Source organism: Tyto alba, unplaced genomic scaffold, assembly GCF_018691265.1.
Source record: "Tyto alba isolate M040663 unplaced genomic scaffold, T.alba_DEE_v4.0 Super-Scaffold_10, whole genome shotgun sequence".
Lineage (NCBI taxonomy): Eukaryota > Metazoa > Chordata > Aves > Strigiformes > Tytonidae > Tyto > Tyto alba.
The window spans coordinates 17,599,785-17,616,313 of NW_024881262.1; the positions used below are offsets into that span (position 1 = coordinate 17,599,785).

General features: G+C 33.5%; 1 protein-coding gene across 5 annotated transcripts in view; it reads right to left on the reverse strand.

Annotated features, from left to right (window-relative positions):
* The window catches only part of LOC104361642 (U2 snRNP associated SURP domain containing), a 47,232-nt gene that overhangs the window by 20,637 nt on the left and 10,066 nt on the right, over positions 1 to 16,529 (reverse strand). For 2 of the 5 annotated variants that reach the window (XM_042793233.1, XM_042793240.1), the window contains exons 3-17: positions 15,645 to 15,743; positions 14,441 to 14,555; positions 13,911 to 14,044; positions 11,934 to 12,001; positions 9,880 to 9,974; positions 9,761 to 9,796; positions 9,577 to 9,659; positions 8,928 to 9,093; positions 7,579 to 7,790; positions 6,588 to 6,631; positions 3,205 to 3,309; positions 2,139 to 2,205; positions 1,888 to 2,051; positions 624 to 786; positions 42 to 121 (exon numbers count right to left, since the gene is read on the reverse strand). In XM_042793233.1, the coding sequence (XP_042649167.1) occupies positions 42 to 121; positions 624 to 786; positions 1,888 to 2,051; positions 2,139 to 2,205; positions 3,205 to 3,309; positions 6,588 to 6,631; positions 7,579 to 7,790; positions 8,928 to 9,093; positions 9,577 to 9,659; positions 9,761 to 9,796; positions 9,880 to 9,974; positions 11,934 to 12,001; positions 13,911 to 14,044; positions 14,441 to 14,555; positions 15,645 to 15,743 (1,631 nt within the window). Of the gene's footprint in view, positions 1 to 41; positions 122 to 623; positions 787 to 1,887; positions 2,052 to 2,138; positions 2,206 to 3,204; positions 3,310 to 6,587; positions 6,632 to 7,578; positions 7,791 to 8,927; positions 9,094 to 9,576; positions 9,660 to 9,760; positions 9,797 to 9,879; positions 9,975 to 11,933; positions 12,002 to 12,765; positions 12,808 to 13,910; positions 14,045 to 14,440; positions 14,556 to 15,644; positions 15,744 to 16,529 lie in introns of those variants that run through there. The other 3 variants (XM_042793248.1, XM_042793236.1, XM_033005364.2) reach the window with 3 other exon arrangements.

The window sequence follows — 16,529 nt, forward strand, 5'->3', positions numbered from 1 at the left end:
TTTTTTTTTAAATCATCAATCACCTAAAATATTATACTTACAATTTTCTATAGTAGGAAGCATTGGCAACTTTAGCTGAAGAGTTGTATAACACATCTGACACTAGATATAATCTTGCAATCTGCAACAAACAATGGTCAAATTAAGATAACTCCAGTTTAAATTATCCTGAATATATGCATTTTTCCAGAAAGAATACAAGATAGTTTAAATCATCTAGATGCATCAAATTAGAACTAAATGTAGCAAAACCATATTGTTAATAAACATGCTAAGAGGCAATTAGCCTCCTGTTATGCAACAGGGTACTAGCCACTGTAAATAATACATAGTATTATAAAGGACAGATCACAGCATTCCAATTTTTATTCTTGTTTGAACAGACTATTCTGCTGTTTTCAACTTCACAGTAAAGGCAGAACACTATTTACAAGCAGGTTTAGAAATAACAAAAATAGGTAACAAAATGGCACAGGAAAAAAGCATACTTAAATTCCAGCCCACGTTTTAATACAAAAACTCAATGCTATCTGAAACTTATGAAATAATGCTTGTAAATTATATGCACATGCTGTTAAGTGAGCTCTCCCCTCAAAATACAAGATGATACAAAATCTCCACACCTTCTTAGGAAGAGGAGTCTTCAGAATGGACAACGATTCTGTAATGCAGTCTACAATTTCTTCAGCAGCTTCCGCATTATTTAGACAGAAAACCATTGCATCACCAATATCATTCTTCCGAGGTGTTAATCCACGCAGAATTTCCTCTAATTTGTCCCTCTGTCTGAAACATCAGGAATTTTAATACTTTCAACATAAAATTAACAGTACTTGAGGGAATTTCCATTTAATGATGTTTTTTATTTTTCCATCTTTAGGAAAAAAGCAATTTTAAGCACTTTTTATATTCTGTTGCCTGAGTTTTTTCAGTGCCTCATGAACACAGGCATCCACATTACATAAAAAAACAAAGTGCAAAAAATTCCCACTCAAGTTTTGACTATATACAGAAATCAAGGAAAAATAACTGAGAAATACCTAATGCAGCAGAACAGTATCTCTAATAAAGTAACTGTATTTTTGGATTTAGTTTAAGGCTAAACCAAAATGGATAAATCTAAAGCATGCAAGTAGTTTCTGCTGCAGAATAAGAAACATTAGATTCAGAAACCTAGTAAGAAGCAATTATTTCAGGTTTTCCCTGACCTCCATGTATAGGAAACACTCTGAAAAGGCTATTTTTTGGGGCCTTTCAAAAAGAAGGTATATATATAAAAAAAAAATGTATTAAACCTCCAGAACCATCACTGATATTGTAACTATGATGAACAGAATAGACCAAGAAAAAATTCCACATGTTAAGAACACAGTTGCAACAACAATAGCAAAATTAAGACAATCATGTAAATATTTCCACCACCATAGCCATCCATACTACACTTACAATTCACAGCAAAGAACTCTGTCACTTCCTGCTTATTAACTGCTGCTCCCAATTTAATTAAGATTATAGTAAGTGTTTAGTTCATGCAATCATAACAATGTTGAGAAAGGAGAAATATACCCCCACCAACCGATCGGAACAGAAAACGGTGAACAAATCTAATCTTCCCAATCCCCTTCAAATAAAGGGTTAATACTAATTGGATTGAAAGGACTCACTGTTCAATGACAACAAATCTAACCAAATCCAGAACATATTTAGCAACACGTATCATCAAAAAAGACTAACTGAAAAGCACTGAAGTTAACAGACTTTCTAAATAATATTATGACAAGCATGATTACATTTTAGGGATGACGTACTATAACTACAAAAACATGAAAGGAAAAAACAAGCAGATTAGCAGTTAAAACAGCACTATAAATTGATGAAAGTTCATACTCTTCCTTAAGTGCACCCTTCTTGTTTGGTTCCTCCACAAATGCTTCTGTTTCTTGCTCTTCTGACATCCCATGCAAGTATGGGTTCAATGGTGGTGGCCTCCAGAACGATCCGTTTTTGAACATACGAAAATCTTCTGTCCTCCACTTGGTTGGAGCATCTCCCTACCAAAAAACAGAAGTATTTTTATTTTGGCGTTTTTTCATTTCATTATGCCTAAAGTTATGAATTGTCAGTAAAATTCTACTTGCCTGAAGAATTGAATAAAGTTTCCATCTATAATATACATGGGCTGGAGTCTGGTTTTCAAATAAAAACCTAAACCAAAGAGCAAAGAAAAGACATAAAACACATTACAAATTATTTAACTGAAGCAAATTAAATGGAAATTTTTTTTTTTAAATATAACCAAACCCTGTTCAGAATCCCACCTCAGCTACTGAGTGAATTCAAGATAGCTAAAATGAAGTACACCTACAGCACAGCTGTGCAGAACAAGTGCAACCACTCCACACAACTACATATGCAATCTGCAAAGCAGAGCACAGAATTCCACAAAGGCACAGCATTTCTCAGATGTTAAAAGCAGAACAGGGTCAGAAAGAATGACAGTGCATATCTGACCTGCATATTTTCTCAATTTGTATATAAAAATAATGAAGCATTTCCACCTTACTGCAAATAAAACATTATTTTAAAGTAATTTAGTATTTCCCTGAAAAAGTTTTTCAGAGACTGCATTAAACAATGGATTTGGAAATTGATCCTTTTTTATTCCATTAATGACAAGAGCTGGAAATTCTGACAACTTCACTATGACAGCTAATATTTAATCCTAATTGCACTGACATCAAAGAAAAATGACTCCCAGCTCTTGCTAAAGGTTAAAAATTAGGCTCCAGGAAAACTGGACTTTACATTGAGTTAGTCTGTCTGTTTTGGGGGGTGGACTTTTTTTTTTAAAATATATGCTACTGCTTCCACTGATGACCTTGAATCCCTCAGAAAAGTAAGCATTAAACGTAACCATTTATTATATGTATATTTCATATATATATATATACACACACACAAATGTATTTTATAGTGTGGATATAATGGTTTATTTAGTTATATGTACACATTAGTAACAAGTGGAATACAAGTGTATTCTTAATAAAAGAATAGCATAAGCATTTGTACAATTTGTAAAAATTAAATCTGCATATAAAGACAGACACTGTAAATAGAACTCCTATCAGTATTTCAGAAATGCAAAATATTAACAACTGTGAAAACTCTTAGCACTATTTCAAATCGAAGCAATGTAATAAGCACCTGAACATTGGATTGTTGATTTCTCGGTTCATGATCATGGCTTCAAACATAGGCCCTTCCCGTACCACAAACTCTATCATTCGATGTATCAAAGCGAGCAAATTCCTACAACAACAACACAGTTAAAGAAAAATTGATTCAGACCTAACACTATATAAACTACACTCCACCTAAGATACTACAACTGTGCAGGAGATTATTTTGCTGTATTGTTAAGAAAACTGTATAAAAGATAAGGTAACATGGAACATATTATAGCCTTGCATGATAGACACGGGCATTCTAAAATAAAAACATGCCTAGGAGTGGTGGAGTAATAATTTAAGAGGAGACCTCTTTACTGAATTTCCACGGCTTAGCCTACAACCAACTCTTGCTTAGCAGAAGCTTAATAGTCCTTATGCATAAAAACGGGCAACTGAACACAGAAGTACAATTAACTATCAAAAACTAAGCCCTCACCTAAAGTGTCTAGAACTAAGACCGAAGTGTTAGCTACACTTCTACAGAGGAACAAGTGGCTGAATATTATCCTCAACATTATACACACATACTTTTGAAAATTCAACAGAAACTCCATTCAGCTTTCAAACTATTCAAGTATGAAAGGAAAAGCAAATAGCCTTCTTGATGCCAAACAGGCCAATCGTTTTATTAAATTTAGATAATTTCTTTTTGGTGAAGACTCAACTGGCACAAAACAAAACTGTCATCATTTCATGTCATACCATCCAGCGTTTCCTCCCTCATTCACTCAACTGAACCAATTCACAATTAAAAAAAATTATAATCTGTATTTGTTTCATTCAGCACTACACCCTGAGACAGGCAAGTGTGATGTGCACATTTTCCAAGCCACATCTGAAAATGCAGAGCCACTTATAAGCATACTAACAGGAAACAGTTGTATAAGCTTTATAAAGAATAGTGATCATCAGTTTCCAACCTTTTGGGTTTTTTTGGAAACAGGATCCTGAATTTTCAAATATAGATTACCTATATATATATCAAAAGTTTCACAGCACATATTGTTTGAATGTGATGCAAGCAAAAAAACCCCTAGATTTTTACATTCTTAAATTTATTTTCTTAGATGTAGCAAATGGATATTGGTTCTTTACATGTATCTCATTAGGTTTCCTTTTAGCAGTTTTTACTTATTAAAATTCAAAAATCGTTACATTGAAAAGCTACAGAATTTTCTATTACTTCTTAGGAATGAGGTGATTATTTTCTATCACGAGTATTCAAAGTTCTGCCACAGATACAATGCACTAGATAAAAAAAAATTCTCAACTTAAAACCATAATAATAAAAACCTTTCCCTGCCATCTGCAAACTTAGCAAATGTTGTTTTCTACCAGCTAGCATTTAATCTACATTTGCCTCAAATATTACAGAAAAAAAACAAACAGCTCCCTATAACTCAGTTTTCCCATTTGCCCTTTATAATCTCAAAACATTATAAGGAGGACATAGTCTCAATAATTCTGTAGCCATTTTATTTAAAGCAGTGTTGTGAAAGTCTAAATAGCAAGACTGTCCTTGTTACATGAACTGTATTTGAAAACATCAGTAAGAATTTACAATTAGCTTTCAAGCCTCTGAGCTATTATACCATTCATTTATTTTAAGGCAAGTTCAATGTGATCATTTCTGGCTTCCTGCAGAACCATGCCATTGGCTTTCATCTAATTTTTCATTCATTGAGCACAATGAAGTTGCTTAAGAGCAGCTTATGCTTGAACAAGAACATCTGCTTTGGAAAGACCTCAGATGTATGAAAAAAAATCAGTATAACCCATATCTAAAAAAGGGCGTTATATGCATGTTGGTATATAAGACAACTTCAAAGTGATTTTCTCAAAAAAACTTGATTGTGTATACTCGAGATTTTCTGTTTAGTTAACACTAAGAAGTATGAGATATTAAAAATCAATACTGAAAATTTTCAAAGAAAAGGAGATCAATTAGACATATTATTCCAGTCAAGTTGGTTGAAATTTTTGCATTATGTGATGCACTGTGTAAGTCTTAGCAGTTGCCATTAGCATCTCTGAAAGGCATCAGGAAAAAAAAAAAAAAAAATCAGAAATATTTTCAAATACAATTCAATTAACATGAGCTTTTCTTATCATGCAAGCTTTCAAAATGCTACAGTAAATAAAATGGAAACGTATTTTTCCCCAAAAGCTCATTACTCTGTAAGCACTGTACAGTTTCACAAGTACTTGTTCTACTACTCACTATGTTTCTCAAATCAAGACTCTTCCTGGTCACCGTAATAATTCATGTCCCTACCCAACAAAAATTGTACTGTCCCAAAATTTCATCAAAAACAGTAGTGCATTTGAGCAACTATTGACAAATACGTTAATATACTACTATAACTAGATTCACAAATCTTTCTTTCCCCCCCACACACGCGAAAAAAAGAAAAAAGGAAATTTGTGACAATTAAAACAGTGTAGTAAAAAAAGATGATAGTTTTAAGTGCATTATTTTAAAATGTCATTTAGCTTAAGTTGGCCAACAAAAAAAAGTTTTTCAGTTATAATAAACCCACATTTATTGGAGCCGATCGTACCAATGTCTGGTCAAAAACTGTATACTTTCCCAATCCATCCCATGATGTTTTCCTGGTCCCCCGCTGCCGCAGACAGTTCAGCTGGTGTTGCTCACCAAGGCCAATGTCAAAGAGAATTTGGTAATCTTTTGTGTTTATTTACTTTTAAAACAGTGTTGTGTTCCTATGTTTGGGAAAAGGTTTTAGCTTAACTGAGCAAGAGTATACCTAGAACTAGTGTGAAGGTACAAGCACTGATGGGGACTAAAATGTAACAATACCCTTGCAATACAGAACCACTTTTTTCAGTGACCAAAATCATTAACTGTTGCACATTAAAGAAAGATAGCAGAAATCAAGAGTGATTTTTAACTGGTTACAAATTGTACAAGTCAAAAAAAAAAAAAAAAAAAGAAAAAAAAAAAAAGAAAAAAAAAAGAAAGAAAAACAACCCCAACTCTGGAGACAGTTGCATCCTAGCTATGAACTACTCTGAGGTCTATGTTAGGACTTACACAGTGTGCCTATGCCTAAGACAAGTTATTTTCACCATAGCGTTCACTCACAAAATTACCCTGTGACTATTTCTAGTGCTCAAAAAAAATGCAAAAGAGAACTACTTAAATCTATTCACACTAATAAAAAGTTATTAAGGATAAGATCACTGTAAAACATACACATTTCTCTCAACTGTCATGAAAGAACCATTGCTCAGTCAAGCCATTACCTTTTCCTCAACATCACCATTTTTTTCTTTAAGATTCCGAAGGGGAAATTTTCTATATTTAGATCAGTAATAATAAAGAAAAACATGTACCTTTCTGTTGGGATAACCACTTTGACTATGGCTTGCGACAGAGTCTGTATATGAAGTCACATCAGATAATAAACATAGAATATGTGAGTATTGTTAACAAGTAACAAGCAAAAATATACATATGCAATGAAAATACTACACATCTATCACAAGTTTTGCAGGCAATCACTGCTGTGAAGTTATAACTAAGCAATTACACAAAATGCAAATGGTTGTGTCAGTGAACCATAAAGGTTCACTAATTGCAAAGTATCAGAACATTCCTGTCAGAATGTACATTGATGCACTGAATAGGTACTACACTGGATATAATTTAAAAAGGGAGTTCTTAAATTTATGAAAAGATTCTAAACTATTTGACTTGGATCATATTGACATTACTTTATTCCCAAGTCTTACAAAAAACAGCCCTAACATTTAAGTGTCATTCAAAGAATTAACAATTTCTTACAATTGTAAACCAAGTTGGTTTGTGATTACAAGATACTTACCCTTTAATCAGCTAATATTCCAGAAAAAAAAAAAAGTCTGAAAACTGACTCCATAAGTAGCATAAAATACTTACTCAATGTCCAGATTAATTACCTTCTACACAAAATACATCAACTCCTCTAGTGTAAAAATAATGCTACCCAAATTAAAACGTAGTATTTTCTCTAAAGAAAATGATTTAGATACTGCAATTGGGCAGCCGACAAAAGGGGGGGACGTAGGAGAAAAAAATCCAGGGAGCCTGGAGGGGGAAAATGATAGCCAGATTTAAAGCAGCACTAAAATAAATTAAGACCCAGTATACTGTACCCTAACACAGACAGGAAACAGAGCTTTGGGAATTAAGTAGGTTCCCTTGGGCTACAGCAGGGAGCCAGTGGGTTTGTACACTAAGGGCCGCCAAAGTCAGCCTGAACAATGCAAATCTATGAAGCCACTGAAATACTGTCACAGATGTAGTATTTAACAATGAGATATGGCCCAGGGTACTGTAAGTTACCTTCTCAAAATCTTCCTTGTTTTTTGGTGGTGGTAACATGGGAGCATTAGGATTCTTCAATCTCTCCCTAGGCTGGGCATTAAAAGGTAGTCCTGACGGAGGAGGCGGGAGGGTATGCTCCATCATAGAAGGAGGAATGTATATTGGATGTGGTGGTATAGGTACAGCTTTGCCCCAACCTAGCTTCATTTCGAACGACATAATCATCTTGCCTGAGAAAGGAAAAAATAAATTAAAAAAACCCCAGAACAAATAAACACACACAAAAACCACCATTATGTTATAAATTTGTTCTACATCACTCAAGATTTCTCCATATAAGTGCATCATTTAGGTTTCCATGACATGGTTTACTTTTTGCTCACATTGTCGATTAGTGCACCACATCTATCATGTGCAGATCAAAACCTATTACATGAAATATTTTATTAATCTTCCCCCAATGTACATTTTCAGGAGACTACAGTACACAATTACTTGACTTGGGGGAAAAAAAACTTTAAGCATTTGATATGCAGCACATTAGAACAAACAGAGTAATTTTTACATTATATTATTTCTGCATTCCAATTCTTCAAAGTGTTTTGTTCATAATAACAAATTTCAAATTATGTTATTCAAAACCAAATGTAATAATCAATCAGAACTCCTACATGGTGTAAGCCTACTTACTAATGGTCCTAGTAAAGGACCATTTTGAGTAAACTATGTAAAGGCAACCTTTCATTTTTTATTCTTTTTTTTCTAGGAAGCTGATTTTTTAATTTCAGGCCCTTCCTGAACTATAAAGACATAGCTTTCTTCATCACATATGTTGTTTTTTTTTTTCCTTTCCAAATAAAAGATAGACAAGATAGTCCATATTCAAAATTACGTATCTGGCATAGTACAGTCACCTCTTCAATATTAGGAATTTAGCCATTATTCAAAACAACATATTTATCACCAATTATTGATTATATTCTGTGTGCTAGTTAAATTTATTCACAAAAAAAAATTGTTGGTGAACTACAAGTAATAGATTCCTTCTTCAAATAGTCTTCTTACAGAGGAGAGATTATCAAACATTACCTCCTGCTCACAGCTTCAAAACAGTCAGAAATTTCACATCATCACCAACAGCAAAAGCCCCCAGCACTCCCAGTCCCTGTGTATGCTATAGAGTTTGATGATATTCAGCTGCCAGTAAAACAGTCAGTGTAAATTAAAATCACTACCAGTGTGGTATCTACTAGCGTTACAGCATACCTGTTATGAGTCTGACAAAACAACTTTAAGATATGCTTTACAGTTACTCCTCAATATTCCTACAAAGATAATTACAAATCTGTACTGAGAAATCTGTTTACCATTTAAATTCTTTAATGCTCTTTCAGCATCTCTCCTGTTCATAAAGGCAACAAAGCCACAATTTCTTTCTCTTGCTCTTTCTTCATCAGTTCTTGGCCACATAATTTTAACACTTGCTAGTGGTCCAAAGCGTCCAAATTCTTGACACAGCATCTCTTCATTCATCTACATGAAAAAAAGTAAAAATTACATCTTGATACCGTATTTCTAAGATACTCAGTCATGCTATTGCCCAAATGTTGAAATTTTCATTTTTTCAGTTTATTGGAAAGCAACACTTCACTGATACCTCCCCAATGTGATCCACTGCAAAACTAGTAATTTTTAAAAGTTGCATTTTAAACTGAGCACACTCTAATTTTTTAGCTATGATCCACCTTTCACAGAAATATCCATTGAAAAATAATTTTAACTGAGCATTTTTGCATCTAGTAACTGATAATCTAAACCTTACTTTTTGCAGTATCGTGTACAGAGCATTTACTCAAATGAATACTGCCTCTACAGTCACCAATTGTACCTAGTGTATGGCTTTAAACATACACACATGGTTTAAACTAAAAAGAGGGGAAAATTGCCACTGACAAAAAAATTCAGCTGGACCCAAGCATGACAACACTGCACTTCACTCCTTGGTTTCAAACTTACCTGAGGATTAATGTTTCCGAGATACAAATTTGTGGTACTTGGGTCTCCAACATCATGTGACCCTGGCGCATAATCATCCAGTACTGCAATGATGGAGAAAAAAACAGGAAAAAAAAGAAGTCATAAACTTTGCTACGCATTTAAGTGACAACATTATACTGAATGAGAAAAGAATCTCTATTACCACCAGAAGATCTGTTTCTTCTTGAAGGAGCATCCACTGAATAAATAGAAGAAAAATACAGATAATTTAGTCTACAAATTTTGTAGCACAAACAAACATAAAAAAAAACATCTACTTACTTGAACGACGCTGGCCATCTGAATCTGATTGGGGTGGTTCAAAACGACTCAATCTACCTTTTGTTTTATGTCTTTCATCACGCTCCTCTTGTATTCTATGAAACAATTTTAGCTTAAGTAACAACACTATTTTGAGGTTTTTATTCTAAAATTTTCAATTAACTTTAGAATTATAAGTATTTTTAATATTAAACAATGGGCTTGTTAAAGATTACAAATATCCAGTATGTTTGAAATTTGTTTAATCAACTGGAACATATCTACCAGAATTATTCCAGCTGCATGCTTCCTCATTCATGCTGTCAGGGTGTTTTAACCTCAGACAAAATTGATGTGGTTTGAGAAGCAGTTAACAAGACCAGAAAGAAGAACTATGCTCTGAAGAAGTGACCCAAATTTCACATCCAACTGCCAGAGATCCACTGACCATTCAGATGACTAAGATGCACACAACTCCTTAGAGTCTATTACTCCTCCTACCTTTTCTAAGCTTTATTCATGTAGGCTGTCACCTTGTAGGGTGACAAACACCCCCATATGACTATTTCCAGAACACAGAGGATCTCATCTCAGTTTATACCTCTGGGGTTGGTACTCACACAAGTAACTACTTGGTTCTTTGTAGACTGGCCTTAAATCCTGGCATGAAGATATTGTGTACCAGGAACATAAGGCTGTCAATTCAATTCATTTACATCAACTAATGATCAGACAGCAGTGAAGTTCAGACACTACTCACAAGAGCCATTTATGGATTTATAATGCAGTACCTGTTGTTTTCTAATGCAGACAGATTATTTTGCTTTCCATCTCTAACATCAGGGCAAATATATGCCACTCAATACATGTACTGCTCTTTCTGTTGTATTACATATCCAAAAGTGAAAGAATATGCTTCTTGAAGCATTATTCAGCTTGGTTTTAAAATTAGGCAAGCTGAAGCATATCTCTAAACTTTAATTACAAGTCTTATTTCTGCATTAATACAAAAGCTTAACCTCATACTACAATTCTTTCACATACAGTTTTAGAGACTGACAAAATTCCTTATTCTTCATGAGTCTGATACACATTTCAACTTGCTGCCAAACTCTTCACTTTATCCCCATCAAGAGAAAAATCAACACCCAAAACGCAAACATCCTCATCCATTACAGTACCTGCTTGTCTTGCTGTATCTTCACTAACTTTAACAATGCATGAGACCACGTTAACACGTGTTCTCATTTAAAGGCTCACGCTTTCTAATTTATAACAGAATTGCATCCCAAGTTCCACTTCTAAGTAACATACTGACAGCAGCTCTCAAAGAAACGAACTTAGGTTTCCATTTTTTATCCTGGTAGATAGCTGGTTGATTCAATCATCAAAGCTTCCATTCACACCTAACCGATCCAAAAATTATTTCAGTAGCTTTGGAAACAACTAGTCATTCACTTACTGGGAATTCTGAAATACTTTATGCATTTCTGTGTAACTCTTTTGGTTAATTGCTCTGGATATTCTTCTGCTTAGGAAGGTAGTACTAAACTGCTGCAAAGGTCACAATTGAACATCTCCAACATGCAAAGAAACCCATTCACTTCAACAGAAAAATATTTAAGCCAGCATACTGAGCTTTTTTGGGGTTTTTTTGACCATTTTATAGCCCCTGGTTGAGACTACATTTCAAAACAGAAGTACTTTTCAGTAATAGTAGTAAACGCCTCCTATTATCAGTCAGCATAAAAAAGGACAGAAGTGTGAAGGAACACCAAGGAATTAATTAGATGGCAACTGATTATCCAGACAAATCACAGACACCTATACCAAGCATCTACTAGCAAGGGTTCGTACTCTGTTTAATTATCACTGAAATTGTTAATTGAATTATACCACTGCACAAGCATTTGGGGAAAAAAACAACCAACCAACCAACCAACCAAACGCCCAAACAAACAAAAAAAAAATACTCTGGGAAACATCTGAGCAAGAATGACCCTAAAAACTGTCTGTAAAAACAAGGCAAAAACCTTGCATCTTCTTTATTTATAGAAAAAACTAGTCCAACTTACTGCTTTAATTCTTCTTTAAAAAGTTCCAAATTACTCTTTTTCTTTTCCTTCTCTCCTTTCTTCAAAGGCTAAAAATAAAGATATATCAGCCAACATTTCAGCAGATAAAATAAAACAAAAATAAAAATTATATGTATATAACAAAATTTTAGATAATTTTCATGCATATTTTACCCACAGCTTTCAAACCAAGTAAACTACAGGAGAAAGAAAAACAAAACAAACAGACTTGAAAACATCGAGACTGAGTACTATCAAACACAAAGCTAGAAAATACAAAATTAAGAATAGCTTAAACTAAACTTTGTTACTTATTATTACAATGCAGCATGTGTGATCAAACACTCTCTACAACATACAAATTTAAAATAACTGTGATGTATTTTGTCAGTCTGTTCCACTTAGAAACTTAGAAGCTGACTAAAACCCTAGCAAATTGTCATGCTCTAATTAAATTATGTGTACATATGTATGTAAATTACTTTACATATATATATATATTCAATTATTTTATCCATAGACAAACATTCTATGTGAAAATAATTTATTTCTCTTGCTTTCTTTTGGATATAAATACAGGTCTGAAGAAACAATTACTGTAAATAGTTCAAGATCCTCAGAAAAAACACTCTCGAATGACAAAGAATTTGGATATTGTAATTTTTTTTTTTTACTGTAATATTTGTACCTTAACTAACTCATGTGAACTCATCTTCAACAACATTGTTTTTATATAACCAAATTTAAAAGAAAACGTTTCCAATAGGCAGACATACAAAATATTTATTGTGTTACACACTACAGCTTTGGAAAAACTGGACTTCCTACTCACCCCAGGCAAAGTTGTTTGTTTGTTTTTGTTTTTGGGGAGGGTCTGCCAAATAAATAAAATCATTTTTACCTCATTATCTTCAATCACCATTGGACAGGGCAAGTGAGTAAACTGATTGCATATTTGATAAGTACTTATGACAAATTTGAAAAGCAGTAATATTCTTACAGTACAGACACTTGCATATGACAAAACAGAGCTCAGCATAATAAAAAATGCTACAACGAATTTCTGTAACTGTAGAGCTTTACATACAATGAAAATCAAAACTGCCATCCAGTATTACCCCACTAGATTAAAATTGAGCTTTGTTTAAAGTTGGAGGGAGGATAGCATGGGATTACCCACAATTATCACATTACATCCAATTTCCCACCCTAACAGGCAGTATCACACTTAACTTTAAAAATTGTAGTAAGCTCTATTAAAAGACTTTTTAAAGACATCCAAGACATTAATTACACATTACACATATACAGTAATCATATGTAACTATCACTTGAAGACTAAGTTTGTTCATAATATTTCCATTACTTTTTATGATGAAATCTCAGTTTAACAAAAAAAAATATGAAGCCATGCATAAGTCAAAATAAATTAAATAAAAACAAGGTGTTCAATTTCAAAAATGTGCAAGTTCTACAACTTATTTGGTACAACTCAGAGCTAAAGGGACTTCTCAAACTTCACCCCAAAGAAAAAAAATCAGAAAACTTCACCAAGAAAAACTTGGATCAATGCAAAGGTCATTTTTTTTTTTTTTTAAGTTATAAAAACCTAAAAACAGATGGCAGCAAGAAGAATTGCTTCTAAAACTTCACAAATTCTCGGGACTGGAGATACTGTTCCTTTGCAACAGTCACTAAATCTGTATTCATGAGAAGTCTGTCTCAATTAGCAGGAATACAGTAAAAACATACAGCAGACAAAGCAGAGTACTAAGTATATCCAGTTGGATACAGGGCTACTGGACCTCTGAATTTCATCATCTTGTTATCTGCTATGGGGATTAAACACATCAAAATTTCCACCTTCTTTTAATATATGATAAACGCAGATAAAACTACTCTGCAAGATCACACAGACCTTTTTCTAAGCAATCCCAAACTCTAAGTAAGGGGTTAATATTCAAATAAGAAACTTACAGGCTTTTTGGTTTCTATCATTAAGAGGGATGGAGGCTTCTCATTAGATGGCTGACTTGGTTGATTTTTTTGATCTGAAAATCGTGATGAAGGCTTATAGATTTTACCCCGTTTTTCATCTGTTTCATGCTCCTCTGAAATTGAAGGCAAATTTAAAACAAATTATATACACTAATGCTGAACTAATACTGTTCATTAGAAAGAATGCTGCTGTTCTTCAGTCTTGTTCATTCAATTTAATATACTATTTCATTTTTAAAAATTGCTAAGACGAACTTTCCGCAATTTAGCATCTTTTAATATGAAGAACAAAAATTAGGCTATTTAAAAGAAAGTATTTTTTCCTCTGAAGTTTAAAAGACAATTCATACCACTACCTACTTAGTGAGTCAAAGCATAAAGTAGATTTTAGCATCAAGTTTCATTTGCTGCTTCTAATGTAACATATTAATTTTAAAACGTAATTCAAAGACAATCTTCTTTACTCAAAACCAAATGATCCACCATTTCCAAAAAAAGATTAGTTATACCTTTAGATGCATTAACGATTCCTCCTCTTACAAATGTTTTCACTTTATTACCATCACTTCCTTCAAAGGCAGCAAGGAATTCTTCATAAATTTCTGCAGCAGCCTTCTCATCCTCCTACATAGCAAATGTTAATCTATTTACTATCATCACAGAACAACCTTCAGCAGACAGCTATTCTTAAATTAGCTATGTGACATTGCTTTTTATTTTTGAGAGTTCATGCTACAAACTGCACCAAATGAGTTTCAATTTTAGACAGAATTCAAGTTTCTGAGAAATGTGGGAAGAACACAGTATGTAATACGTGAAGCAAATAAGGCCTGTACACTCAAATATGACTGTTCATTTACAAGAGTTCACACAGCAATTTAACATTCAAAAGATGCCGATTAGGAAAGATCATATGAAAGACCAGCACTGTGAGACTGGCACTTTGCTGACCTAAGCATAAGAGTACAGTATGTATTCCACCTTATCCATTATGAATAGCTCATGTGACTGAAAGAGATTAACAGGATCACCCTTATGTATTTCCCAGAAGTTGTTAATTCAATGACTTGATAAAATTGAGTGAGACACTAAATATAGCACTATCATGTTTATTTAGGCTACTATTTCCAACAACCTAGCAGGAGATATCCCACTGAAATATAGTAAGAGTTGTGTGTATGTAAATTTCAAAGCTCAAAGCCCAAAATTTTTAAAACTTCCATCTTGCCAACTATAAGCTACATACTTCCTAAAATTTGGACACTCCCAAGTATCCTAAAATTCAGTATCAAATTTTAATGTTTAATTATTTCTTTTGGAGATAATAAAAATAAAAATATGTTTTTAGAGCAACAAGGACGCGTATTGAAACAATTTCAGAGACAAGTTACTCTTTCTAATTACTGAAATCCAATGATAGAGAGCAAACGAAGAACAGAAAATAACCTAAGGTGATGGCTATCCTCATTTTGAGCAACACGACAATCAGTGGATTGTTGTAATTTCAGGAAGCCGGAGAACTTGATTTCTCACACAGGAGGAAAAAGAAGCAAGCCTGTCTCTCTCAATGCCATGGATGCCAAGAACAAATTAAACATGTAAAATGCAGTTCACTTTCATTCTTCGAAAAATACAATTGTAGCTGGTTGTAATCTAAAAGCAGACTTATTTCAACTCTGCATACAAAATAAAATTTTCATTGCATACCATTACCTTCTTTTTTAATTCTTCTTGCTCCTTCTTGCTCAGAGTCCGCTTGGCGGCACTCATTTTGCCAATGCTGAATGCTTTGAGTTTGCTTTCCATTAGAGGCTGCAAAAGGATTAGGAAAACAAACATTAAACTGTTTGCAAAACAATTAAAATAATGTTACTTTTTACCTTGATCTACACCACAAACTTCCTACGTGAAGTGACTTAACTTACACAAAACAAAGAATAGGCTTCCAGTACTTCTCCCTGAACTCAACATTATCTAATACAACTAAATCTGTGGGTTTTTTAAGAACAAATCATACTTGATTTAATGAGAAAGTTTTTAATACACCATTCAAACACAGATGAAATCTGATGGGTACTTGCTGTAAGAGCCTGGAGATCTTTTCACTAAGCGACACAGAGGTTTTAAACCTTTGGAAATATGTGCTTTGCACTACAATTCCTTTTTGGCCATTGCAATTTCCAGGGAGAAAAAAAAAAAAAAAAAAGAAAGAAATTTAACAAAAAAAAAAAAGAAGTTTCAAAAGCTTTTCTGACTATTTTGGCCGAAAGAATGTTTATGCAAGGTTGAACAGGTATAACTGAAGAACAAAATGGATGCTGCATTTCAGTTGTACCTCAAGGTTAAGTGTAATATTTTTGCTTGAAGAAGAAAATGGATTCTTGAGGTTTTCAGCTGCTAGTTTTAATAAAACAAGAAGACCTCACCTCTGGCTCATAATTTCTTTCTATTTTAGGTAGTTTAACCTCCATTCCTCCCTTCTTGAAAACTAACAGTCATTTCTGGAGAGCATGGAATGAGAACTCTAACACTTTACTTAGGTTGTTAAAAAATAGTAAAGCGTTGAGAGAGGAAAGACAACAGAATAAAGACCATGTT